At 37.8% G+C, this 26,876-nt stretch overlaps 1 protein-coding gene, 3 non-coding genes and 3 pseudogenes across 4 annotated transcripts; 6 read left to right on the plus strand and 1 right to left on the minus strand.

Moving 5' to 3' along the window:
- Positions 1-1,501: 1,501 nt before the first annotated feature.
- Positions 1,502-3,749, minus strand: LOC149008426 (putative aspartic proteinase GIP2; annotated as a pseudogene).
- A 2,080-nt stretch (positions 3,750-5,829) lies between these two features.
- Positions 5,830-7,842, plus strand: LOC149008427 (putative aspartic proteinase GIP2 pseudogene; annotated as a pseudogene).
- Positions 7,843-10,530: 2,688 nt separating this feature from the next.
- Positions 10,531-12,184, plus strand: LOC149008428 (putative aspartic proteinase GIP2 pseudogene; annotated as a pseudogene).
- Positions 12,185-14,870: 2,686 nt separating this feature from the next.
- Positions 14,871-14,943, plus strand: TRNAE-CUC (transfer RNA glutamic acid (anticodon CUC)). Its single transcript has one exon. It is a non-coding gene; the product is annotated as a tRNA-Glu (tRNA).
- A 76-nt stretch (positions 14,944-15,019) lies between these two features.
- TRNAR-UCU (transfer RNA arginine (anticodon UCU)) lies at positions 15,020-15,092 on the plus strand. Its single transcript has one exon. It is a non-coding gene; the product is annotated as a tRNA-Arg (tRNA).
- Positions 15,093-16,242: 1,150 nt separating this feature from the next.
- On the plus strand, positions 16,243-16,315 carry TRNAR-UCU (transfer RNA arginine (anticodon UCU)). Its single transcript has one exon. It is a non-coding gene; the product is annotated as a tRNA-Arg (tRNA).
- A 1,730-nt stretch (positions 16,316-18,045) lies between these two features.
- Positions 18,046-19,881, plus strand: LOC149008432 (transcription factor MUTE-like). The gene is made up of 3 exons (XM_089167376.1): positions 18,046-18,141; positions 18,237-18,677; positions 19,626-19,881. The coding sequence occupies exons 1-3, from the start codon at positions 18,046-18,048 to the stop codon at positions 19,707-19,709; spliced, it is 621 nt and encodes a 206-aa protein (XP_089023502.1). The 3' UTR covers positions 19,710-19,881.
- Positions 19,882-26,876: the final 6,995 nt, after the last annotated feature.

Below are 26,876 nucleotides of genomic sequence, written 5' to 3' on the forward strand. Positions count from 1 at the left end.
AATGAGGGGGCGAAATCTGTCCAAAACATTGGCGAGAATATTAGTGAGATTTCGCTATATCGCCAGGTTTGTTGGGTAACAAACCGGCAATATGCACCAAAATTTCACACCTTGGTAAGACAAGAGATGCCTGTTGACGTAATGTGTAAGACACCCTTGCCTTCACCTATGAGAAAACTAGATAATGCGGGACCACAAAATCTAGATGCTCAAGATTTTCTTCCCACCACACACAATGCGGGACCACAAAATCTAGATGCTCAAGATTCCACATAGATGGTTGGGTGGAATTTATAGATGCTAACTAGAGAGATAACCTTTAGCTAATTATGGCAGACGAAGATCAAATAGTGTCTCATAACAATTTGCCCTCTACCCAACTCTTTTCTCAATGAAAGATGATTTTCTTAGCCTATTAATGAGATTCTGTTCACATTCTCTGGGTTACAGAAACCTAAGTGATATTTCAGTTGAAGTGAAACAGTGGTTTGAACATCTATTTATAGATAAAGTCCATTCAAAGGCCCAACCCAAAGAGATGATTAGCAAGGCATTATATATCTGCTGGGCCTTATAGATGGTTCGTAATGCATTGCTTTTCAAACAACATCTGTGGAAGCCCATTAAAGTAGCAACCCACGCAATGGTCAAAGCCCAAGAATATTTGGATTCAAAACAAGACCAAAATCTCTCGGACAACATGATGAACCTGAATATATCAGAAGAAGGACAATCTTGGTCTTGCCCAACTCAATGCTATTCAAATTGAACTCAGGCTTCATATATTAGAAGTACAGACATGATAGGTTTGGGCTTTCTACTTCGGGATCCATTGGGCCAACCAATTTTTGCAGTTTTAGAACCAGAACAGGTCTCATCAGCTTTGATGAGTGAAGCATTGGCCATTCGATTCCAGATTATTCTACACAATGGCAGAGAGAGTAGAGCAAGTCCTAGATGAATCAAATTGCCAAGTGTTGATTGGTCTAATCATGGATGGTGCATCAATTCCACCCCATGACATTAGGCCTATTATATCTGATATTTTACATCTTAGTTCTACTTTGAAAGAATGTTCTTTTTCTCATATTCCTAAGTTGGTCAACTATGCTATAGACCACCTAACAAGGAGGGCTTTGTCGGTTTTGACTACCATTCAGTGGCCTTTATCCGCTCCTTGATTGCAGTCTTTATGTAACTCTATAGTCTCAACTCAGTTGTCTCAATAAAATGAATTTTATTACCAAAAATAAATAAATTAATTAATTAATTAACTGACAGTTGTCCAACCGAGAAAAGGATATTGCTCATTTCTTAGCTAGGAGAAAATGAGCTTAGGATGACTTTATTCTTGTTAGGCAGGACAATGGACAAATTTGGCCAGTTTCCATTCAATGGATTTTAAAACTTTGTAACCAATTTGCATAGGCGTCTGTCTGCCTTTCAATGAAGAACTGTTTATCAAAAGAAATAAAATAAAATAAATAAATAAAGTGGCGTTTGTTTAATGGTAAAAACTAAACAGGATGTGGCAAAACAAATCTAACGGTTGTTGGTGAAGTTGAAGCTAGAGCAGGTGGTTTGCTTGAGTAGGAGCGAAGAGCTAAACCCAAGCCTCTTCTGCCCAACGTCAAACTGTAGGAGAATATCCTCCATCTGATGAGCACCTATCACGATCAAAGATGTCCTTGGATTTCTCCCACTATCCACGAACGCCACACACCATATCATTTCTCCGCCTCCTTATTCTCTTGACTTCCTCACCATCGAATTCGCCCAAAAAATCCGGATCCAAAACACACCCTCCTCCGTCTCCTCTTCCTCCTCTTCCTGCTCCATCAACGGTTGGCACCGCTGGTCCCACCCTTGTGCTCCCCACATCATTTTCCGGAAAACACACATTGAACGGCTTCACTGGCTTGGTCACCGTAAGGTTCAGCGCCGCTGCTTCACGGATGAAAGCCACCATGAATGCTTCGTAGATGGAACTCTCCATGGTGGTGTACGGTACTACGGTGCTGATCTTGGTCCCACCGTAGCCAGTCATCAATGGTTAAAGGCTTCCATTTCGTTCCCCGTGATCCCCCATTTCCCCATTTTTTGAATATTTTACCATATTTTGGTAATTTGATCTTACCTTCGTGTATTTTATTTAATTATTTTAATTATTCCATTTAAATTCTCTTATCTAGTCACATTTAATATATTACCTTATGAGGCCTACATCATTAGGACATAATTGGACATTATCAAATCACTCAAGATTCTTTATAAGATTCATTAATAATTTAAATTGTTTCCATAAATTATTTCGTATACACTCTTCCCTAATCACATTTGGCTGTTGACTTTGATAATTTAAATTATTTCTTAATAAATATTTCCATTAAATCTCCCCTCAGCCACATTTATGTGTTACCTCTCGGCCTAAATCATTCGCTTGTTGTTTAGATTAACCATTCTATTACAAAATATCTTCATAATGTAAATTGTTTCCATAATTATTTCATGTATATTTCTTCCCTAATCCCATTTGGCATGTTGACTTTTGAGACTAGATCACTGAATATGTTGGTAAGATTGCTCATTAATCTTGATGATTTTGCTATAAATTTTTTCTATTTTGTTATTCTATATATTTTCTTCCAAATTACTTTATACATTAATATTGGTCTTAATCATTGTGATAAATTGGTAAGATTGGTACTCCGAATCGCCAAGTGCAAGAAATAGTATAAAATCACACACATTTTTTCCGATACGCGTCGCGTTTGGTCCGCGAAATTCTTTCCATGGACTTAAGAGTGTTCCGTTCAACTGCACGGCCTTTCCGTTAACTTTAACGGCTTTGACCCCGATGAAATATTCATCGGACGGCTGACGATAATAGGTGATGACGGTGTCGCCAACAAGGTTAACGATGAGCGGTGTATAGATCAGGGGGAGAGGTCCACCTGTTGTGGAGAGGAACGCGTACGGCCCGGCCGTGTTTAAGAACCCGACACCTGGCTCAGTGGTCGAACCGGAAAGGCAAAGCGCAAATAAGTACGGAGAAGAGAAGGTGGCGCTAGTCTGCGCCGGGAGTGAGAAATTCGAAATTTCGAACGACCCAACGCGGCAATTCCGGAAACACCCTTGGCCAGGCCTTTGAGGAGGAAAGTTCGCGTGCAGGAGAAGACAAAATCGGAGACAAGAGCGAGTCCACACGGGCTTCGCCCGTCGGTGGTGCTCAAGGCTATGGTGTCGATGATGGCGTCGCCGATGGTGGCCTTACGAGTTACAGAATTCTCAGGGAAGAGTGCACAAGAACCGTTGGCGCAACCTGGGCTTGGGGGTTGGTAGCAGTTGGAACAAGCCAAGGATTTGAGGGAAGTGCAGAGGGAGGAGTTGCAGAAGATGGGTTTGTAAGATGAGGACTCGTAGTTGTTCTCGCAGTTGACCCAGCTTAAAGAAGCTCCCAAATCGACTACTAGTTTAGTGCGTTTCAGAGGTGTTCGTTGCTTGATTGTGGTTGTGTATTGGAGGGTAGAGTGGTCTTTGGTGATGAGTATGAGAAGGGGTGTTGGTGCAGATGCTGCAATAGAAGAGTATGAGCAGGGAAGGAATGAAATGAATATTAGTGAACAGAAGAAGAAGAAGCAGCAGCAGCTTGGGGCAGATAAGAACGCCATGGATGGTTTGAGAAATGAGAATGCATGACTTCACCAAAGCTTTTTGAATTCAATTTAATTCTCATAAAAGCAATCAAAGGAGCTTGCTGCTAGTAGCAATCCTTATAAATAGAGCTATAAAAATGTGGGGACTTCTCTATATTTCTATGCCAGTTGGTCATAACGTGTATTTCATTTAGCCCTGAAATGTTTTAAACTTAAAAGAAGGTTAATTTTAGCAGTTTTCTGAAATGTTGTGGGTACGACAAACTTATCCTGTTGCATTGTTGTTTTTTGGAAATTGCTTGGGTGCACTTGCAGTGAACGGCTCAATTGAGATTTTGTCTCCATCGTCCAATTTTGAAAAATGTATTTTTACACTTTTGAAATTTTAACACTTTTGAGATACGGACGGTCGTGGTCAAGCTTTTGATCTCGATTGTGTCGAACTCTTGTTTCAGATTGTCCAGTAATGCGTGGGTTAGATGTAGGAAGACCACAGGATTGAGAAGTTGCCTCTGACAATCAAGTCAGTATATATACCACTTAGAAGGTCCTGCCAAGTTGTAGAGCGAAAACAATAAATCACACGTAATTGAATATGATTGAGTTACCTTTATCCATCTAAGATGTTGGCTGTTGGCTTATATAAGGTTTACCCTATGACATATGCCGTTGGATTTGTTCGGGCATGCTTTTTTTTTTTTGTCAAATTTGTATGTCTAAGAGTTTGAGTTTTTTCATGACTTGGCCAGGGATCGATTCCCACCTTATTACATTTTCTAAATCTGACGTAGTTGGGAATTGGGATCCTTATCTTCGCTATGTACATCGTATCTCAATATGCCCCTAGTCGATCCGAATCGAGTCTTACGGCTTACTCGATGTGGTCCATTCGGATTTGTCATTTATTCATGATACGGTGATAGTGATTTTCACTTTGATTACCAAAGAAAAAGAAAAAGCTTTTACTCTCACTTGCATGGGTGCCCTAAATTGGTCCTTAATCGCTATAAGAATAGAGTAATAGTTTGACATTCCACTTCACCCCTGTAATAAAAATGCAACCCACCCACCAGAACTTAAAAGAGTTTCTATAAAAGGTTATCTCATAATGTTACATGCACTTGGAAATGATTAAATGAGTTAGGATCTGCACCATGGAAGGTAGGGGGTAGGGGGTTCCCAATTCGTCAGCATTTAAATGTGAGTGTCCTACTTGATTAAATAATAGAGAGGGTGGGAGTAGTTTATAACACTACCCTCAAAAAAAAGTGATCCCAATTCGAAATTAGGGTTTCCACCACACTGACTTTAGGTCAAGGTTGGGATTGGGCTTGATCATTTTTTTATTATTACTATTTTTTTTTATTGAAATTGATACCTATTTATAATAAGGATGGAGACTATTATACCACAAAGAGTTTCGAACGCATGAGTCATGACCTCTTCAATAAGATGTGTCGGCATTACTAACTGAGCTATCCTTTTGTGGTGACTAGGCTAGACTTTACTTTATACATAATTGGGATAGACTGGGATCTTCGTCTCCATAATCAAGCTAATCCAAGCTTTAAGCTGAGAGCTTTAGTTTGAGCCCAACTCCATTGATGGGACCAATCTCAAGCTTCATCCAGATTCCAAGCTTGAAACATTTGTAAGAATTAATTAAAAAAAAAAAAAAAGGTCTCACGATGACCATTGAAGGGTTGATCAGTTGGTAATGATCGAGGACCTCTTAGTGAAGAGGTTACGACTTCAACACCTACTGGTATATGTGGTATATGTGGTATATGTAATACTTCCCACCAAAAAAAAACCCTTAGACTTGAAGCTTGACAAAAAAAATTAAACTTAAATTAAAATCTTACCTTATATTTAAAATTTAAAATTTCTTTTTTTCATTTTTTAAAGGGCCACTTAACAAACGACCTTGACTTGAGGCTTGGCAAGGATATCTCTGAAGAACACGTCTGAATGTCACTGTCATTCCTATGTGTCACCTAGAATTTCCAGTGGATATACCATTTGGTGAAGATTTAAAACTTTCAGGAAAGAAGACTCCAAAATAATTAAAAACGTTTTTTTAACTGGACTTCCTGCCAGTAGAATAGAGAAAGCTTCAAAGTCAAGATATTAAAAAGCAAAGTACCTGACTGTACATGCTTATCTCTTTCTGTCTCTCCCTCTTTCCTTTTCACCTCCCTTATCATCCCCCTCTTCTTCGATTCTTCACTTCACATCCTTCTTCTTCGTCTTCGATTACTGTTCGCATTCCATTCCATGGCACCACTTCAACCCCTTCTCTTCTTTCTCTTCTTCTTCCTTATCTCTCTCTCCGTTGCTGTTGCAGAGATTTTTCCGGTTCCTGTATGGAAAGACGGCAACACCCACCAGTATGTGACCTACGTTACTCAAGGTTCTCCGCCCATATCCCCCAAACTCGTTCTAGATCTCGGAGGTCCTTTTTCATGGCTTCACTGCCACTCCACCTACCTCTCTCCATCCTACTTCCCTGTCCCCTGTCGTTCCATCCAATGCGCCGCTGCCGGAGCCACTGGAGTTGGGCTCTGCAACAACAACAACCAAGACGATGATATCTGTCATGTATACCCACAAAACACCTTTACCCAGAAGACCTCAGTTGGGAATCTTGTAGAAGATGTTCTAGATTTCTCATTCCTTCACACACAAGCCTCCAAACCCATCACCAAAACAAGATTCCTCTTCTCTTGTGCCCCAAAATTGTTGCTGGGTAGCTTAGCCAGTGGTGCCCAAGGAATGCTAGGCCTTGGAAGGAGCCGAATCTCTCTTCCATCGCAAATCTCTACCTCTTTTGGGTTCCATCGGAAATTCGCCATCTGCTTGCCGTCGTCGCCGTCCTCACAAGGTGCTCTGTTTTTCGGTGATGGGCCTTATATTTTGCAACCTGAAATTGATGCCTCAAAGTTCCTGATGTACACTCCACTGATCACTGCAAATTCCGAAGAACAGCTAGTTGCAGCTTTAGATTCCTCAACTGACTATTTCATTGGAATGAAATCCATCAAGATCAATGGAAAATTGGTACCTTTGAATGCTTCTACGTTATCATTAACAAAGATAAGCACAGTTGTTCCGTACACTACAATGGAAACATCTGTCTTTGTTGCTGTTACAAAAGCTTTCAGTGAAGCAGCTATCAACAGCTTTAACATGACTCAAGTGGCATCTATTCCACCTTTCCGGTTGTGCTTCAGCTCAAACAACATGGGAGACGTCATAACTGGGCTAGTGGTGCCGACCATTGATCTGGTGTTGCAGAGCGAGATGGTTTACTGGAGGATTTGGGGTTCAAACTCTATGGTGAAGGTGAAGGAGGACGTGATGTGCTTGGCGATGGTGGATGGGGGATTGAGACCCATTAACTCGATTGTTGTTGGGAGTTATCAATTAGAGAATAATCTATTGCAATTTGATGTTGCCAGTTCTAGATTAGGCTTCTCTTCCTCCCTGTTGAACAGACAAACTTCTTGTTCTCTCTCTCCTAGAGGTTCCTTATATCAGAGATAATTTTTTATTTTCTTTTTCTAGCAAGCCGAGTAGATAACAATGTTGTCTGCGCCCTTATCATGTTGCCACTTGCCTCCCCAGCAACCAAAATCGACTGATTTGTCAGATCTAAAATCCTGCAACGAGTGGAAATGAGCCAGGAGGAGTAGGATATCTAATTTTTATTTTCTTTGGTAAGATGTCAAAAAATATTTTCAGTCTTAACAAAGTTGTGTTCAATATATTTCCATTTTGAGTTCTACGTTATATTAAACACAGGCAAGTGGGAAAAACCCTGCAGATCAGTAGGTCAAGGTAAATGTATATGGTTCCTTTTTTGCCTTCAAAATCTGCAAGTTTTGGAGGTATTGGAAGGGTTTGCTCCGGTAAATTGCAATTTTGCTTTGCAGATGGAGGGAGTTTCTTACAAGCTACAAGTAGCAGCCCTAGCTTAAGAGAAGTACTCCTTGATGCCTCATGAGTCAACATTAGAGCTAAGTGTTGTGTTGAAGGGCCTGTTGATAATTTGTAGAAGAATTTGTATGAATATTTGAAAAGTTGTTGTAATCACGATACTTCATCAGAGATGAAACATATTGAGATAGTTCCTTTAAGGTATTTAAACACTTCAATTTGTATAATATGGGTATCAAATGTGTCTAATATGGGTATCAAATGTGTCTTCACCTACAAGATCAATCATCCCGAACCTTAGGCTGTGTTTGTTTGCTGGAATAGAGGCTAGGTGAGAAAAAAGAGGTGGGGAAATTCTTTAAAAAAGTAAAATTTTTTTACTTTTCCTTTAAATTCTAAAAGCATAGATTGTTTGATTGCTTGAAGTGGAAAAATTAGAAACAAGTTTTCTTAATTTTCTTTAAACTAAGGAAATTTGTTTGGTAATGTGGCAACCTAACTTTGTCGCTCCAAGTCTTTTCAAAACCCTACAAAATGTGTGAGACTTAATAGAAAGTATTGAAAAGTAAATTGTGGGACCTACAATTAATATTTTTTTACAAAATCCTTTCATTTCTTTTCCTTCTCTTTCACTCTGTTACACATGGGGGCCACGTGTTTTTTTTTCCCACCCCATATTTGCAAACAAATGCAACCTTGAGGTTGCACCCATAAAGATTACTTCAGGTGTAATCGGGTTATTTTTATAGCTTAACAAAATAACAATAGGCAGAGAAAGAGAGAGAGAACAAGGAGGAGGAAAATTCATTATAAAAAAAAAAGCTCAAAATGGGTTTATATATAGAACCCCAAAAGTTGTGGGTGAAAGGGTAAATGACCTTAACTCAGGGCCATGAATTATTATTTTTTACCCTAAGCCCTACAAGGCCAAGCCAAGCCCATTTTTGCCTTAATTGGCCATGTCTTTGGCTCTAATTGATCATGTCCTTGTCCCTGTCTGTAGCCCTGATTGGCCCTATCTTTGTCCATGTTCTTAATACACTAGGATCAAGCATCAATGACAAAATTAGGGCCACAATTAGGGTGAGAATTGGTGATAAGACAAGGGTAAAAAATTAGGGACGGGACAAGACAGATCCAATAGGCAAAAGAGTAATCCCATGCCCGCCCTTGGCCCTAGACATGGCCAAAATCTTGAGCTCTATTTGAGCTCAAGGCGGGTTTAGGGCAAGTCAAAGCCGTCAGATCCAAACTTGCACCCTTAGGGAAAGTGCATCTTTAATGGCATCTCCACATAGGGCTTTTCGAATTAGGGCCAATGACAAAATGAACTTTTTCGAATCAAGTCCCAAATCATATAAAAATATTAATATTAATATTAATTAATATATAGCCATATTATTATGCTGGGTTATGCTAGGGTTTGGCTTGATTTGCGCGTTACATGAGTTCACAGCGTAAGTGTGATCCTTAACCCCAAAGATATATTATATAGGTCTTTATTATATATAAATTCAATAATTAGCTCTTTTCTATTCAAAGTGAGACTAATAAAAATCATAAGATAAAATGACATAAATAAAATAACAAACATAAAGTTTAAACATTTTTCAAAAAGGGATAATCTCACAATTAAGAACTGTTTTTGCTCTAAGGCTGAAGCACTCCCTAGAGAATCATGCTTACTTTTACAGGATATTTTGGAACTCCAGAAACAATATGTAGACATTAAATTTCAGAATGTTTTTAGGGAAGTTAATACTTTAGTAGATGTTTCCGTCTCTCATACTGCTTCCTCTAAATGTAGTCCTTTTGTTCTCTCCATTTCTTATGTAGGCCTGTTTTACTGTATATAGCAAATAAATTATTCATTTACCCAAAAAGGAAAAACAAAAAGATTTTCCTTCCATAACTCCATAAGACAAGTAAAGTAACCTAAATTAGTGGTTATCACGTTGTTGGACAGGTACAGCATCAAAGGATATCTCTCCGTTGATGCCCCGCCACGTGCTAAAAGCCTAAAACTCATCTACTTGAAACCTTGTCCAGCTCAACCACGTCATTTGCACTGATTTCTAATGAGATGAGACTCTGAGAGTCGGGTCGAGACACTTTCTTTATTCCCACTTACAGCTGTTTCCCATATTATATAATATCCATTTTCTCATCTGCCAGCTCGTTCTTGCCTGAGACAAAGGATTAAAATATCAGTATCGAATATTGTATAGCTCAGGTGATTTCAAGAGACATATCGTCATGTATCAAGTATTGTATCACTCTCGCTAATGTATTTTAATGTAATTCAATGAGAGACGTATCAATATGTATCATATCAGTTGGGTCAAATATGGATACGTATCGACTAATATCGTATGGTATCGTGGGATGCTTTAAACCTTGCCTAAGACTGAGACAGACGGAACTTTTTTTTTTTTTTATGGAAAGTCATTATTAGGAAGAAAATCTAGCGATACGGTCAAGGATACAGACGTGCATAGTGCCTGGAGCCATAAAATAGAATTAGGGCAAATCGTCAGCCGGAATGCATATTGAACCCTCCTTGTAAGAGCATTTGACAAGGGGGGGCCCCCCCCCCCGGGCGCGGGGGGTCCAAGATTACCCAACAAACTAGGTTTAAATACACTTCAAATTTATGTAGTGTAAAGAACAAAACAAATTTAATGACCGTCGCATTACATAATCAACAAGACCCTCTGAGAACATCTACAATTGCGTTAATTGCTCTTAGGATATAGCGAAACGAGCCAGATTGAGACGGAGCTTTCACGTATTTTAGCTCACCGCATTCGCTTATATGTAATCTGATTTTTTTTTCTTCTTCCGTATATCATGGTCAAAATGTCAAACTTTCACTTACTTTTGACGTCAGCCGATGCGAGTCTAACTTGGCTTGCCGGTGCAAACAAGTATAAAAACAAATGCGGTACTTACACTCTTAATAACAATCAAGCGATAAGAGATAGAAGAGAAGTCTGAAAAAAACAAACAGTAATGGCGGTTCGATCTCTCCAGCTCCTGCTCTCGTCTTCTCTACTCCTACTGCTTCTGACTTCTTCTCTTTCCAACGCAAAACACTTCCACCCGAGAGCACTTGTTCTTCCAGTCTCAAAAGATTCTTCCACGCTTCAATACCTCACCCATATCAACCAGAGAACACCACTCGTCTCCGTCCCCGTCGTCGTCGATCTCGGCGGCCAGTCCTTGTGGGTCGATTGCCAACAAGGCTACAACTCATCCACTTACAAACCCGCCCGCTGCGGCTCCTCCCAATGCTCCCTCGCTAAGTCCACTGCCTGCGGCGATTGCAATTCCGCCGCCAGACCCGGCTGCAACAACCACACCTGCGGCGTCATCGTAGACAATTCCGTCACCCGCACCGCCACCATCGGCGACCTCGGCTCCGACGTCGTTTCCATCCAATCCACCGATGGATACACTCCGGGTCGGGTCGTGACCGTATCCAAATTCCTCTTCGCCTGCGCTTCTACTTCTCTCTTGGAAGGCCTCGCAAGCGGCGCCAAGGGAATGTCAGGTCTGGGTAGGACCCACATCTCCTTGCCTTCTCAGTTCGCATCTGCTTTCAGCTTCAACAAGACCTTCGCCATCTGCCTCTCCGGCTCCACCAGATCCAACGGTGTCCTGTTCTTCGGCAGTGGGCCCTACAGATTCCTCCAGAGCGTCGATGCTTCCACGAATCTCATCTACACCAAGCTCTACGTCAACCCAGTCAGCACCGCTTCGGCTTACACATCAGGTGAGGCTTCGTCGGAATATTTCATCGGAGTCAACGCCATCAATGTGAGCGGCGCCGCCGTGCGTCTCAACAAATCCTTACTCTCCATCAACAAAACCACCGGCTACGGTGGAACCAAGATCAGCACCGTCAACCCATACACCCTAATGGAGACGTCGATCTATAAAGCCGTGACGAAGGCTTACATCAAAGCGGCGGCGGCCATGAACATCACCAGAGCTACCGCTGTTTCACCATTTAAGGTGTGTTTTAGCTCCACCAACGTGGGTAGTACACGAGTAGGACCGGCGGTGCCGATAATCGATCTGATTCTGGAGAGCGAGAGCGTGTACTGGAGAATCTTTGGAGCAAACTCAATGGTTCAGGTGAGCAACGACGTGATCTGTCTTGGGTTCTTGAATGGAGGATCGAATCCAAGAACATCTATAGTGATTGGTGGGTATCAATTGGAGGATAATCTGTTGCAGTTTGATGTAGCCAAGTCAAAGCTTGGGTTTAGTTCTTCTCTGTTGTTCAGGCAAACTACATGCGCCAACTTCAACTTCACATCCTCTGCTTAATGCTTAGAACAAGCAGCATCTATACTCATCAACCTACAAAAAAATAAGTAATCCAACCTATATAGCTATTGACTAGTGGTGGATTCAAAATAAGGGTAAGATATAGATTTCATCCTCTGTTTGTGTTTTGGCCTTGATGGTTTGTATACTAAGTCATTCAAATTTCAAATATGATATATACTATGTATTTTTGTTCTCTATTGTTACCCTAACAAAATATTTTAAGAGACACCAAAACTATGCCAAGTTGGAAACAGGTTCATAAATCTCTCCATAATATTTTTTTTATTAAAAAATAATTTATATTAAATGCTCTAAAGATATTATAAAAAAAAAAAATTTAAAAACTCGTAAGAAACTCTAGACAAAATAAGAGCGGTATTCACAATAAAATAGAAGGCGGATTCAGCCAACATGCAAGAAACGGTTTAAACATAGAAGACACTTTTGCAAGGTAATCGGCCTACAAATTCAAAGTCCAAAGAATAAACTTAGAGAAATAATTGTTAAAGCTAGAAGAGGACATGCTGAATTTTGGAGCTACTTCAATTTGAATATGGGGGCATAAAGAGAAATGTTGGAAGCACCTTAAATTAGCTGGTTGAAACTAAACACTGATTTCTGCCGGGATGAAGAAACTAGGTTTGGAGGTGTTAGTGCAATTGTGCGTGACAATTTGGGCCTATGACTCTGTGTTGGAGGGTGAGGCGTGGGCTAGCTCTTCGTTTAGAACTGGAGGAGCTGATTCGTGCGGGCTTCTCAAATATTACAGTTGAAGTTGACAATGAAGAGCCCATGAAAATCATTAATGGGCCTGCATACGATGATCCCTTCCTTATTTCTCCCTTGTTAAATGACATTTTAGAATTTTTATTGTTGAGCCTAAGTCTTATGTTATTCAGCTCAACACTATGGTTGACGCCTTAGCCCGGAAGACCTCATCCTTAGCAAGGGGGTGGTGTGGCCAACTTCTATTACATGCCTCTAAGATATCGTTTGTCCATCTTGCACTTATCAATGAGTTTACCTTTCATAAAACAAGAAAAAGAAAAAGACTTTGACTAGTCCAATCTAGTGAGTGAAGATGAATTGTTGATTTGTGTAAATTTCTTCTTTCTTCCTTGTGTTTTCCTGTATGACTTTTTCTTTTCTTTTTTTAATCAAATAATAAGTCTAATGGAAAAGAGGAGTGAATAATAATTTAATATACTTTTGAGGTATTTACACTTTTTTGTCAATTATTTAGGGGTGACACTTTTATTTTTATTTTAAAATATTGAATCCTGCCTAAACAACATTGGTATTATAGCCATGCATGCTTCCTATTTACTTGATTATTGCTGACGTGTGTAACATAATAAATGTCTACACTGCCACCTAACTGGATAGGATGTGCATGAATCGTTTTACCAAATTTGAGAGTTCAGGTTGAGAATCATTTGGACAAATCTCGATAATCAAATTTTCTAATGTTAACCAAACCAACAAAGGTTACTCACTTAGGCTCTTTTTATATCAATTTTCATTCTTCTATTTAAAATAAATAAGTATAAAAATTCATTACTAGGCAAGAATGAAAAATAATTTGGTGAATTTTGTCAGCAATAAATTATGAAATAAAAAATAAATTTGGCAAGTCAAAATAAAAAATTATTAGAAAATAATAGTGAGTAAGTGAGAAAAGATGGGAAAAATATGATTTTTGTAAAAATGTGTGTTCGCTATTTTACTCTCATCTAATACAGAATTTTAAACAAACCTGCATAAATGAAGAGTGAAATTCTAACCATAATTCATAATAGACAAAAAATAAAACTGATAATAGACACAAAAAAGAGCCTTAATTAGTAATGATTAATATCTCTTAATGAAGAGTTCATGAATTCGACCCTCGAAGACAACATGTGTAATATACCCGTCTTCTCTATATAAAAGTCATATGATCTTACAAAACAAAAACACCTCTTAGTGAAGAGATTTTGGGTTCAACCTCTAGCTAATGGTATATGTAATATTTCCATCCCCTATATAAAAAACTCATTTGTATAAAATAATAATAAAAAAAAATCTAATGTTTGCTTCAAATGGTGTCAATTTAGGATTGAAACCAAGTAAATTCTATTGGATTTTTTTCTTTTTTTAATATTTTTTATGTTTGAAATTATTAGGTTTATATTAAGGGGTGGAGACTATTACATATATCATAAGGAGGAGAATGATAGCTTTATATTAAAAGGTGGGGATTATTGCATACTTTAAAAGGTGTTGAACCCATAGACTCTTAGTAAGAGGTGTTGATCATAACCAAGCAACCATTCAATGATAAACCCCTTCATTTTGCTTAATTTGAACACTTCACAAGAATTTAGACCAAGCTCTTAATCAATTAACTAATATTCTAATGAACTCTGCTACCACTAATATTCGAATGACATTTATGTTGAAAGTCATATCACCTCAAGTTCCTTTTTAATCATGTTGAATTGGTTTCAGAGTCCCCTCTTTCTTCTAAGCCTCGAGAACAAAAAAGAGGTCTTATCAAAAAAAAGAAAAAGAGTTGTTTCATTTCATGCCCTTTAATTATGTGATTTTCAATTAGTGAGCGTGGATGCATGGAAACTAGACTGGTTTTTGTCCTTAAACTCCTCAAAGTTGATGGTAAATTTCAGATATTTAAGTATTTTCTTTCATTTGTCATAGTATTATTTATTTGGGAGGTATGTGATTATAAGTCTCTCTTTTCTTGCATTTCGATTACATTTTCAGGATAATTTTTTATATAAAATTTAAATGTATTATTAGAAAAGAAGAAGTTAGAATCGATTATATCTTCACTAATTGAAGAATTTACTGATGGTTTTACAAACTTTTATTTTGGAATTGTTTGGTATTTATCTTTAAAATTTTTTTATTTTATTTATATGGGATCGAATTGTATCATCCGTTGTAGTCTAGTTGGTCAGGATACTCGGCTCTCACCCGAGAGACCCGGGTTCAAGTCCCGGCAACGGAAATTTTTATGCTTAAGCATATTTTCTATGGCAGAATTATTTTAGTAATAAACTATTATGGAACACATGCACATACAAGCGCCCGTGGCCTAATGGATAAGGCGTCTGACTTCTAATCAGGCGATTGTGGGTTCGAGTCCCACCGGGCGTGTTCAAAAATAGATTTTGATGGTTTAATACCATTTTTTTTTTTCGTATTAACTTCGAAAAATTGAAATATTTCTTTTGACACTTCTTAAATATAGGGTTACTACTTACTAGTTAATATAATAATTGAAAATGGAAGTCGACTTCCCCAACATGAGAATTATGTGGTGACGGTGTAGAATCGATATGGCATCTCTTCCTTTTAGTGCATAGACCAAAATAGAATTTGGTTAGTTGGGCCCTTGGGGTTGAGAACCGGCCCTAGGTATTCACTAGAGAAAACCCCAACCCTGATAGAGGTAGGCGCAATAGTTTAACATTGGCAAAGGATTTACATATTACATCAATACAAATTTATGTGACTAATTCTCTACAACAACAACAAAGAGCTCTAACAAATTACCACCACCCACTACAGCCACTACTATGCATAAGTGATGGTCTAAAATATGGTGAAGTGATGAAGGCATCCTTGATCTTTTTCCACACCCAATGACCATATCATGTCAAATTAACCTAATCCCTTCTGTTAGAATTATCATCTTATGATCATGTCTTAGGAATATAATTTTATGTATGAATGTTTAAATCCCCCACACTCAAAAGACACTTTCACTAGCTTTGCAACTAATGCAATGATAGGGGCAACCATGGAGCTTAACTAACTCTATAACTGTCAAAAGTAATATTATTATCTTTTCCTTTCTTGTCATAAAAATAAAAATTAAAAATTCTTGATATATAATTGGAAACGTTAAATGTTTTGATGCCTCCCCTTTTTTCTTTTTCTTGTAGTAACTTGACACATAATTGGAAATGTCAAATGTTGTTCAAAGATACCCAATACAATTGATGAAAATCACAGATATTCCAAAACTGTGCTAAGCTGGTAGTCAGCCCCTTTTTCTGTTAGAACCATTAGTTGGCTAGAGAAAATAACGAATATATTCTCTGTCTTATCTTATAATATAAAATGATGAATAGAGCTAAAAGAGGAGCAAATACTATTTAAATGTATGATTCTATTTTACTAAGGACAACACTATTAAAGTCACTAGAGATTTACAGGCAATTCAGGCCTTATGATATTATTTATCAATGACTTAACAAAATTTTCTAGTGTTAAATTTAAAAAACATGTAGAGTAAAAGCAAGCGCCGGTGGCCTAATGGATAAGGCGTCTGACTTCTAATCAGGCGATTGTGGGTTCGAGTCCCACCGGGCGTGTTTTATCTGCACAAGATCATGAATGAAAAGTAATTTTTTTTTGTTATTCAATGTGATTTTTTTCTTTTTTGTTGGTAAGAGTTATTCAATTTGATCAGGTAGACTAAATGTATTTATATAAATCAAAAGACTATATCTTTGTGGTTTTTAATGGGCCGCCCAAACCAGAAAACCGAATGGTTACCACGAGCTAAAAAACCTAATGGGTTATATAACCACCACCCCAGCGCCGCACACGCCACAAGTAAAAAGCGGGCACGCCCAAGGGCGAACCATCGCCCCAGGCTTACTCCCCGCCTCTTGGCGCGCCCCCGGCGGCCCCGCCCCGGGCTTCCCCCGCCACAAGGTTAAAAGGGGGGGGGAAAGGGGGGGGGGGGGGGGGGGGGGGGGGGGGGGGGGCCGGGGGGGGGGGGGGGGAGGGGGGGCGCCCCCCCGGGGCCGCAAACCTTTTGTAAGAGTCCATATTATCAATAAGTCAAAGGTCTCTAGGGTAGTTCCATATTAGGGCTGTTTTTTTTTTTTGTTGGATATAATTTTTATTAAAAACAACTTAAGACTTATGATATTATTTAACTAGGCCGATCACATTCAATAACAACATTAGTTTAATTAGAAATTTCACACGAGTAATGTTGGAACTACTTTTACAATTTGGGAATCGTATGAAATTTTCTAATTAAACTAACATTGTTATTGAATGTGATTTTTTTTTTTGTTGGTAAGAGTTATTCAATTTGATCAGGTAGACTAAATGTATTTATATAAATCAAAATACTTGCTTGCAATGTTCCTTTTGTAAGTGTCCTATTATCAATGTGTCAAAGGTTTCAGGGGTAGTTCGATATTAGGTGTTTTTTTTTTTATATAATTTTTTTCTGATCTACACAAGCATTAGCCCTGTATACTGCCAGCGCAAACACTGGTCCCCATCAACGGAGCCCCACCGAGTAGAAGTTGATTGTAGCATTTGAGAAGATGCAAGATACTTGGGTGGTTTACATGTTTTTATCTGTGAATCATATATTCATGGACTATATTTGAGATGAATGTACTCGGCCCCATTACTGTTGAATATTTGAGAGTGCCCATTCTCCGGTCAATGATTAGGTCAGATCCCATGCAAGGGTTGAAGACTGAAGAGATCCCCTGAAAAAAGTGATACTTAATTTGGTGTTCAGTTCATCATTTGAGCCTCTCACTCACTTCTCAGTCCTTGGGGCCACCCAGAACTCCCTTGCAATCGGTTGTCTCTCAACTTTCCCACGCAGAAGTTCAAACAAAATAATTTAGAGAGAGAGAGAGAGATTTAGTGAACACTGCAGAAATAGAATAAACCCAATTCAACAGTTCGATAGCTCAAGGAAGAACAGTAGAAACGCGAGTGCATGAGACAGATAGAGAACCTTCTTCATCATGGTGGTTTGTTAGGATCTCACGTGGCCCACATAATGATCTCATAGTAATAAACGTGAGAGAACGAAAAACCACATCACAGAGAGAGAGAGAGAGTGTGTGTGACTCACGGGAGTGCAACGTAGGAATTTAATGAGAAGTGAATACCTAGAAATTCATACTACTGGAGAATATATTATTAGAGTTGCACCGTCTCTGCTGTTATCTTATCCTGTTGATATATAGATAGATAGATAGATGGAAGCAACCGGCGGCACAAGAACACTGAAAGGAAAGACAGTTGCAGTGGAGCTAGCTAGGGTTTTTGATACCTGAAGATGTCTCATATATCTGTTGAGAGGAGGAGGAGAAGGCAAATGAACGAGCATCTCAAGGTTTTACGCTCTTTGACTCCACGCTTCTATGTTAAGAGGGTAACTTCTCTCTCTCTCTCCTCTCTCCCAAAAACCTGTGTGTCTGTCTGTCTGTAAAAACCCTAACCCTAAAACTTGTGCTTTTGTCTATCAAGGTCGACCAAGCTTCCATTGTAGAAGGAGTAATAGAATACATCAACGAATTGCACCAGGTTCTTCAATCTCTGGAGTCCAAGAAGCGAAGGAAGAGCTTAAGCCCTAGCCCACCTAGTCCTAACCCTACCCAACTCAAATTAACTCTTCCTCCACCTCTTCTCTCTCTCCCTCTTCCCTCTCCTCTTCTTCCTCCTCCTCCTCCGCCTGAGAATCACTTTGGGCTGGAAAATGTTAAAGAGATGGGGGCGAGCTGCAGTTCTCAGGTTGCAGAAGTTGAAGCGAAGATCTCTGGCTCCAACGTAATACTGACAACAGTATCTAAGAGAAATCCTGGACAATTTGTGAAAATCATAACCCTTTTAGAAAAACTTGCGTTTGAGATCCTAAAAATCAGCATCAATAGCATGGAAGACACTGTATCATACTCATTCCTAATTAAGGTATGTTAAACTAGTACTCTTAATTATGAGTTAATCCTTTTTTTTTATTTTTTATCCATCCTACAGTAACATCTCTTCCTCTAGCTTCTTCTTCATCATCATCTAAGATTAATCAACAGAGGAATACAGGTTCAAAATAGTCTGTGGAGTAACAAATATATTATTTCAAGACAAGTAATAAACTAATTAGATTAGAAGAAGTTAATTAGGCACTCAATTAAATATACACAGAAACCAAACACATGAAGCTAGCTCAGGTGAATCTTTCAACCTGAAGAACTGAGGGATATGAAAGAATATATTGATTTAGCAGATTTTTTTTCTTCTTTCATCTTTTTGGATGGATAATATTGAAATTTAGCTCAAGATATGAAAAAGTTTACGGTATTTGATAAAGAAGTACAATGACTAGCCTAATCTGACCTGAAAGCACAAAGAAAAATAACCAGTCACTGACCATCTCCACATGAGAGAGAGAGAGAAGCATTATAGTCTACTGGTTGATTCACCTCTCTCCAAATATACTGAATCTCATAGAAGCTTGCATGAAACTAAATTCTTCTGTCTTTTGGCCACACTGAAGTTGAAATTATTGTCAGTTATCTCGACAGAGTCACAGAAGGGGCTTTTAATCCTTCTCTCTTTTATTTTGGTAGGAGGAGGGAGGGGTTTCTTCATCTTACCAGTACTGGATATGGATGGTCATTGTTTAATGGGCTTTAACTAATAGTGCTTCTTTGGCTCTTAGCCAAACATGGATATAATATGCAAATGAGAGTTCTGAAATCTCTCAGAAACCTGAAAACTGTACCTGTTTTTTGCTTTTGTTTTTAGGAAAAATACAGTAATCACTACAAGGAGAGTGATACATCACAATTTTAATAAGAGAAGGATGTCATTTTGATTTCACCACCTTATCCTCTTGTTGTTTGATTTATGTATTGGCAGATTGGGCTAGAATGCCAGCTTAGTTTGGAGGATCTAGCTGCTGAAGTTCAACAAAGCTTCTGCCAAGATGTTATTTGTGTGTGAATCAGAGAAACTAGTAAGATTGATCAAAAAAATTTGCTAGTGATCAGAATGCTGTATCTTTATGAGGTAGAACAGTTTTTTTTTCTTCAGGTGACACAATTATTTCTGCTTCGAAGATATTCAATAAAGAGAAGTGAAGCATGATGTAAGTGCCATTTGTAAAAGGAATGACAAACACAAAAAAGAATAAATGCGGAGTCACACCTTCTCCTTCTGTATTAATATATATTTTTTTTTTTTGGGCAAACTTTTATTGTAATAAAGTTGGTTGGAAGGAAGTAGTGATCAAGTCCAGTGAATTTTCACATACATGATGAGTGTGCATGAATGCCTGTGAAGGATTCAGATGGAATCCACCATGTCGGATACTTCTCTAGCGGATTTTATCTTGATGCTTTAGATACATTAACATACATGAAGTATCCCTATACTCATTGTAATGAAGATTACATGTAAAATATATCATCCCAAAATATGGCATGAAATTTAAGTAGCTTATGGAAAAGTTTCTTTTTGATTTTAGAAGAATTCACTTTCATTTCCTTTAATTTATATTCACCTAGCTTTGGAATGTGTATGCTCTTCAAAGATGATATCATTGTGGATTGTATAGAACATTGATTAACGTGTGTTAGCTTCTTTCAATTCATCTCACTCTAGGATGAAGCGATGGAAAGAATTTAGAAGTGAAAGTGATCATTTTAGATATCTAGGTTCTGCCATGCCCAAAGGTAACATAGGCGATAAAGTTTGTCCTGTCTCCCCCTCCCCAAAGAAAAAAAAAAAAAAAAAAAAAAAAAAGATGAATGAGATGGTGAGTTGCCTCACACATCCTTTTAAAGCTTTAGACAAAAAGTTCTATACAATTGTTATTCTATGAACCCTTATGATGTACATATATATGGGCAAAATGTTTGGCAATTAAGTATAGCATATTACATAGGGTGTTGCATGGAAGATCAATCAGGAAGCAGGGATTCGACTTCCCTTGGGGGTAGGGTATTACAAAAGGAAGTTGATCATAGATTATCAATAAACTTAAGATGGATTCTTCCTGGGTTGATGTCCGAGTTGATGATATCAGATTGTTGATTAGGTTGAAGGGTTACAGGACATCGTTGGTCTACAAAGATGCAAACGTAGGGATACTGATTGAATGTTGAAGGCGCCATTGGAAATGCGGAACTCCTTGGCATTCTTTCCGGATCCCCTTATCATCAATTATATGCTAGGGAGAGCATACATATATTTGTCTCCATCCATTTTTCCATCAAAAAAATCTCTACCCATTTGAGAACATGAGTGGGCTTGGAAATGAAGGATGGAATCTATGAAATTCGCATGCTAACCAACCTCAGAGAGGCCCAAATCCATGCCCATATAAAACCTCCCTATCGACTATGGACATGAAGTAAAATACCCACGGCCCATGGAACTATGGAACCATCCATCTGCAAATGATATAAGAGTGATCTCATTATTTTTTTATGAAATTAATACTGAAACAGATTGTGTGTTAGGCATGGTGATCACTTCTATTTCAGTTTTTGGATGCATGGGAGAGGTTTGGCTACCCAAAAAAGCAGTACCAGAGTAGTGACTAGTTTCACCACCCTTCGGAAAAAAAAGATAAAAATGTAATGACTAGTAGTGTCAAATGGCCTTGGAAAGGTTTCTTTTAGTTACCATGCATCGGGGGTGGTGGTTTAATAGTCACGATCGAGCTCACTCTCATACGGTTTGATAACTTCAATGTTTCGGGTTCAATTATCTTTGCTCCTCTGTTTTTTGTATTAGTAGTTGTGTGTTCTCTTTGACTTCAGCATGAGATTATTATCAGCTTTTGTAAACTATGCTAGACCCCTAATGGGGTTACATTGACTGGATCAATGCGTTGATAATTCATAAGACTAATGCTTGCATAAGTCGAACTTAAAAGTCAAAAAAATGATCGCGTGCACCCAAATAAAAGAATGGCTCCCCCTTTACTTTAACTACTTTATTGCAGAAGAGACACCTTTGATGTATATATGTCATTTGAGGTGTATTAGAGAAGCAAATTATACAATTCCCACTTAGAAAAACTAAGAACTTTTGGTGTATAATAGTCAAAATATCTAACCTCCCAACCTATCATGAGGCACAGAAAAGGACCCACTTTCCCTTGGTGTTGACTTATATTTAATTTCTAATAATTGCTATTTACCCCCCCCCCCCCTTTTTTTTTTTTTCCTTCACCCTAAATCATTGGCATGTGAGATTTACCAAAGATCCGATTACAAACTTCAATTTTTTTCCTTTTTTTTTTTTTTTTTTTTTTCTTCCCTACCACAATTGGCATGTTGACTCTTGAGGCGTCACTAGGGCCCGTTACCATTTTTTTTTTTTTTTTTTTTTTTTTTTTTTTTTTTTTTTTATTTTTTTTTTTTTTTTATTTTTTTATTATAATTTAAAAAGTTAGATAATAAAATAACAAAAAACCCAAAAAAGCAAAAAAAAAAAAAAAAAAAAAAAAAAAAAAAAAAAAAAAATTTTTTTAATATTTTTTCTCAAATTTTCCCCCTCATTTTCCATATCTCCTCCCTTCTTACCCCTATCTTCCCCGCCCCCCCCCCCTTCCCTCTGCTGCCCCCTCCCCCCCCCTCTTTTCCCTCGGCCCCGTCCTCGACCCCCCCTCTCTTCTTTAACTCCTCCCACCCCCTTCCCCTTGTTCGTCAATCCACCAAATCTTTTACCTAAAAATAAAATCCACCAAATCTCAGTGATCTTAGTGATCTCACTGTAGATCACTGAGATTTGTTTGGCACCCAAAAAGGACCTCCACTTGCCCATTTTCATGTTAGTACTAGCCACTTTCCAAACATATTCATTATTTATTTACACTATCATTTGTCTATTAAGATTTATTTATTTTACAAAAAAACTTTTCTAATCTATCATTTAATTTTTTGTGAAAAAAGATTAGTTGTGTCTTTTATTAAGCGACAAGTTGCATTGACGGTGGGTTTTGGAGTTGGTTGTATAGCATTAGTAAATTCTTTGTAATTAGGTCGAGACTTGAATGCGCAGCACTGAAGTTGAACCGTGATAATGAAATTTAAAGATTTTGAAACAAAAAATAGAAAGAGTACATGGTACACAGGAATAGCCACTAACATGGCTCCATGTGATGTTCTGCTAATCTTTCTTTCCTCGGTCATTGAGCTTTGAATTTTAATGATTTGAATTAGTTAATTAATCCCCTCTCTTCTAATCCTTGGAGAATGAATCCCATAATAGAAGGAGGAATATTTCACTACTCCCTCAATTTGACTTTTCACCTTTGTTAAGTTGGATTAGATAAGATTATATTATTTTTGTAAGAATAATCTCCTCTACTTAGGGGAAATAAGTTCTTTATTCCACATTAATCCAAGCCCAGATTCTGCATTTTATATTTCTATGGTTGAATCACCCAAAATATTCCTCCAACATCTCTCTCCTCCCTATGCTATGAATTCCACATTTTTGAGCTATATATTTAAGAGAGTAAGTTATATAAGGGTTAAGAAGAAAAATGAGGATTAATTGAATCAAACTGTCTATGATTAACATAAGGAATCCTCTTGTTTAGTGGAGAAAATAACAGAGAAAAGAGAACAGATTAATGAAAAAGAGTCAGCTTGCAAATGGTGGTGATGATGATAATAATGATGATGATTTGATCTAAGCTTGATGAGGAGATTACCTTAATCACTTTAACCAGTTCATTTGTTCTAAAGTAATCATTTTTTATTAAGCTAAACATGAACTGCCAGATGAGCATCATCATCACAACCTCTATGTACTCTCTCATATTCAATTTAAATCCTTCAAAAGTACTTAAAAAGATGTAGATGTACTTTTGAAACAGTCATAATAGCCTCATATGGAGATAGTTCTTGGGGATACGGATACACAACATCAAACAAAAAAGAACACAAATAAAATACCCATAAATAATTTAACGTGGTTCGACAAAACCCGCCTACATTCATTAGAAAGAAAAGAAGATTCACTATTTCTAGAAAATTTTGCTCTTCTTTCATACTTCATAAAATGTTATCCTTTTGGTTATTTCAATCCTTATTCTCGGGATGAATTCCCCAATCCCTACAAGGATTAATTAATCAAATTATCTCACAAAAATTATTTTTAAAGAAACTTAAAATCTTAGTTTCCATATAATCTCAATTTCAGTAATTGATCCAAAGTCCTTAATCTATTTAAAAATATAAAATAATTATAGTTGTACAAACCCACAGAGTGCAAAATATCCAAACCTAATAATCGTAAAATAATTGTTTTTTAATTCAAACCCTCTATCGTTTTTTGCACCACCCATTTCCCATCTTTGAGGCTATGGATTCCAAATGAGTCTCTTATCTAAATGTTTGATAAATGGCTCAAGAAGAGTGTCTAAATGCTAAGATGATGCTGTGCTTGATATGCAATTTGTAATGTCATGATCAGATACAGGTGTGACTGTTGAAGATGGCTTCAAATCTCATCCCATTCCATTGGATTCAATGGATCGAGAAACCCAATATGACTATGGACATGTGATGATAATAGTAGAAATTAATGATGAGATTAGATTGATGAAGATTTGCATTCAGGTTAATGTCAATATCCCACTAGAAATGTGAAAACCACTTAACAGAAAAAAAATTAGACAAGTCCAACATATATATTGCATTTCAGTTGACCTAAACACACCTAGACAATCATGCCAAGCAAGAAAAACCCAGAAAAACCTACTCCATTTAACATGAGAAGTCCCATCTGCAGTGTCAATTTGCTGAGAAAAGGATTTCAAAGTCACATTAAGAAACCTAAAAATAATTAAGAGTTATAGAGAAATGAAAAGCTCCAGTAGAGAAAAAGTTCAATTCCCAATAACACTGAGACATGCAAAAATTTGAGGAATTTAAGAGTTGCCTTTTCAAGAAATACTCCACTAGGAGGAGCTAGTGAAGTCCAGAGAGGCACCCAAACCTACTATTGAATAGAGTAAAATTTTCTTTATTTTTATCTTCAACAGTTGTTACATTGTCTATCATTATAGACTTATAGTCAAGCATTAAGTGGATCCATATTTTAAAATGCTTCAATTTCCTGTATGAGGTCCCCCCCAGTTCTTGTTCTGAGAGCTTCAAAAGCCTAAATTTTGAAATGGATATGACTTTTAAACACCTTGATGTTGATATCGTTTTCTCTTATAAATAGTTGCCACACCTGTACCACCATCACCAGAGCACCAGGAAACAAAAATGGTTAGAAATGAGTGATGGAGTAGAAGTGGAGAGGTGGAGACACCACCACCACCATTACCACCAGTACAATCGTTACACCCATTTGTCTTCTTTTATGGGTTAACTTAGTTGCTAGGGTTCAGATGTTATTTTGCTCTAGATTCACAAGCGATCAGTGATTACCAATTCAATCAAATTAGGCAAATCACCCACGAGATAATAAACAACACCATCAATGTTGACATGTATAGTACATTGATAGAGCACCCAGTGTTTTTTTTTTCCTGTAAATTTTTACTAGAAAACACAAAACATGATTAAATAGGTAGAAATTAAAGAGTGTTTTCATGGCACCCTTAAGTGAGTGTTAAATTCTTGACTGCCCTTTTATATGCCAAATATTCTACGATGCCCCAAGCATATCTGATTACTCCAAGTTATCCCTCTTAATAGTCAAGCCTTTTGACTTTTAAGTTGTCTAAAATGTCCTTGTTTCTGTCTAAAGACTAAATTACCCTTTAACTCACTTAGAGATCCAACCCTAGAGTGAAGCGATTCACCCATCTTCTTCCCATACCTGCCGGAAATCCCACATCGCCGGCAACCACCCTAGCTTCCCCTGCTGGCGATCAACCCATAAGTTTCCTCTTTTCTCTTAGTCTCTTTGTGCCTTAGATGGGTTCTTTCTAAAGCAGCAAGCCGTGGTGGATTGCTGAAACAGAGAGGGTGTATATGGACAGTGGGAGTCCCGAGTTACTTTATACCGTGGTGGAGTGGTTGAGAACTCACTTCTCCAGAGATTGTGGGTTCAATCTTTATCGGCATATGTAATATTCTCATCCCTAATTTTCCTAATTTTCCTATATATAAAGCGCTTTTGTTAAAAAATAAAAAAATAAAAATCCTACCTATTCGTCCCTTTTAGTATGAGAGTTTTGTTATTTAACCTCCAAATTTTAATTAGATTGAGATGAGATTGGGATTGGGTTTGTAAGGTTTGAGAGGATCTCAAATTTTACATCAGATTGAGCTGAGATTGGGATTGGGTTTGAGTTAGGGTTTGAAAGGAAGCGAATAACCAGGCGTCAAGCAAACTTTGGTTGAATTTTCAGAGGAACCCTATTCAGAATTTTCATTGTCATTTTCTTACTTTTGTTTACCGGTGATGCACAGGGAATTAGACCTGTTCTTGGGAAAGGAGACTTGAAGCCCCTTACAATTAAAGATCGAAGCAACTCCACAGCTAGCCCAAATTGGCGAGAAGATGCCATTGATAACTCGAGGCCGAGGGTTTCTTTCAATCTCAATGGGATCTTTTATAAGGGTTTTTTGTCTCGATGATCGGACTATTGCAATCACTGCAAAAATGGCTAACACCTCTCTTTCTTCAGGCAAAAGCGACACTATAAGCGTCAAAAGAGTTGCAGGTAGAAACCCTAAATGATCGGAAACAATAGGCAACAACGGATGAATTTTTCCTTTATTACACTTTATACTTTTTGATGAGGAAATGACGTTTCCAACTAACTGTTTTAACAACAAATTGGCCAATCACATAATAACAAGTAGAAGAGGAAGAAGTATATAATCTTGGGTTCGCATCTATTCAGCTGCGTTAATTATAAAAAAAGCTCCCTTGAGGATGTAATCTTGGTGCGCGTAAGCAGGCCCGGATGAACCTCATATCCAAAAAGAATATATATATATATATATATATATATACCTCCTTCTTGACCCGGCTGACAAATTCTCGTAGCCGAAAGCTTCATTTTCAAGAAGGAAACATAAGATTCTCAAGATTTAGCAGAACTGACTTGTAGACATCGACAACTTAATCTTCTTCCCAAGCTCGCTCGATTGTGCCATGGATGATTCTTGCGAAATGTTTGCCCTT

This window comes from Hakea prostrata, chromosome 8 (assembly GCF_041222555.1).
Source record: "Hakea prostrata isolate BN-2017 chromosome 8, UWA_Hpros_2, whole genome shotgun sequence".
Lineage (NCBI taxonomy): Eukaryota > Viridiplantae > Streptophyta > Magnoliopsida > Proteales > Proteaceae > Hakea > Hakea prostrata.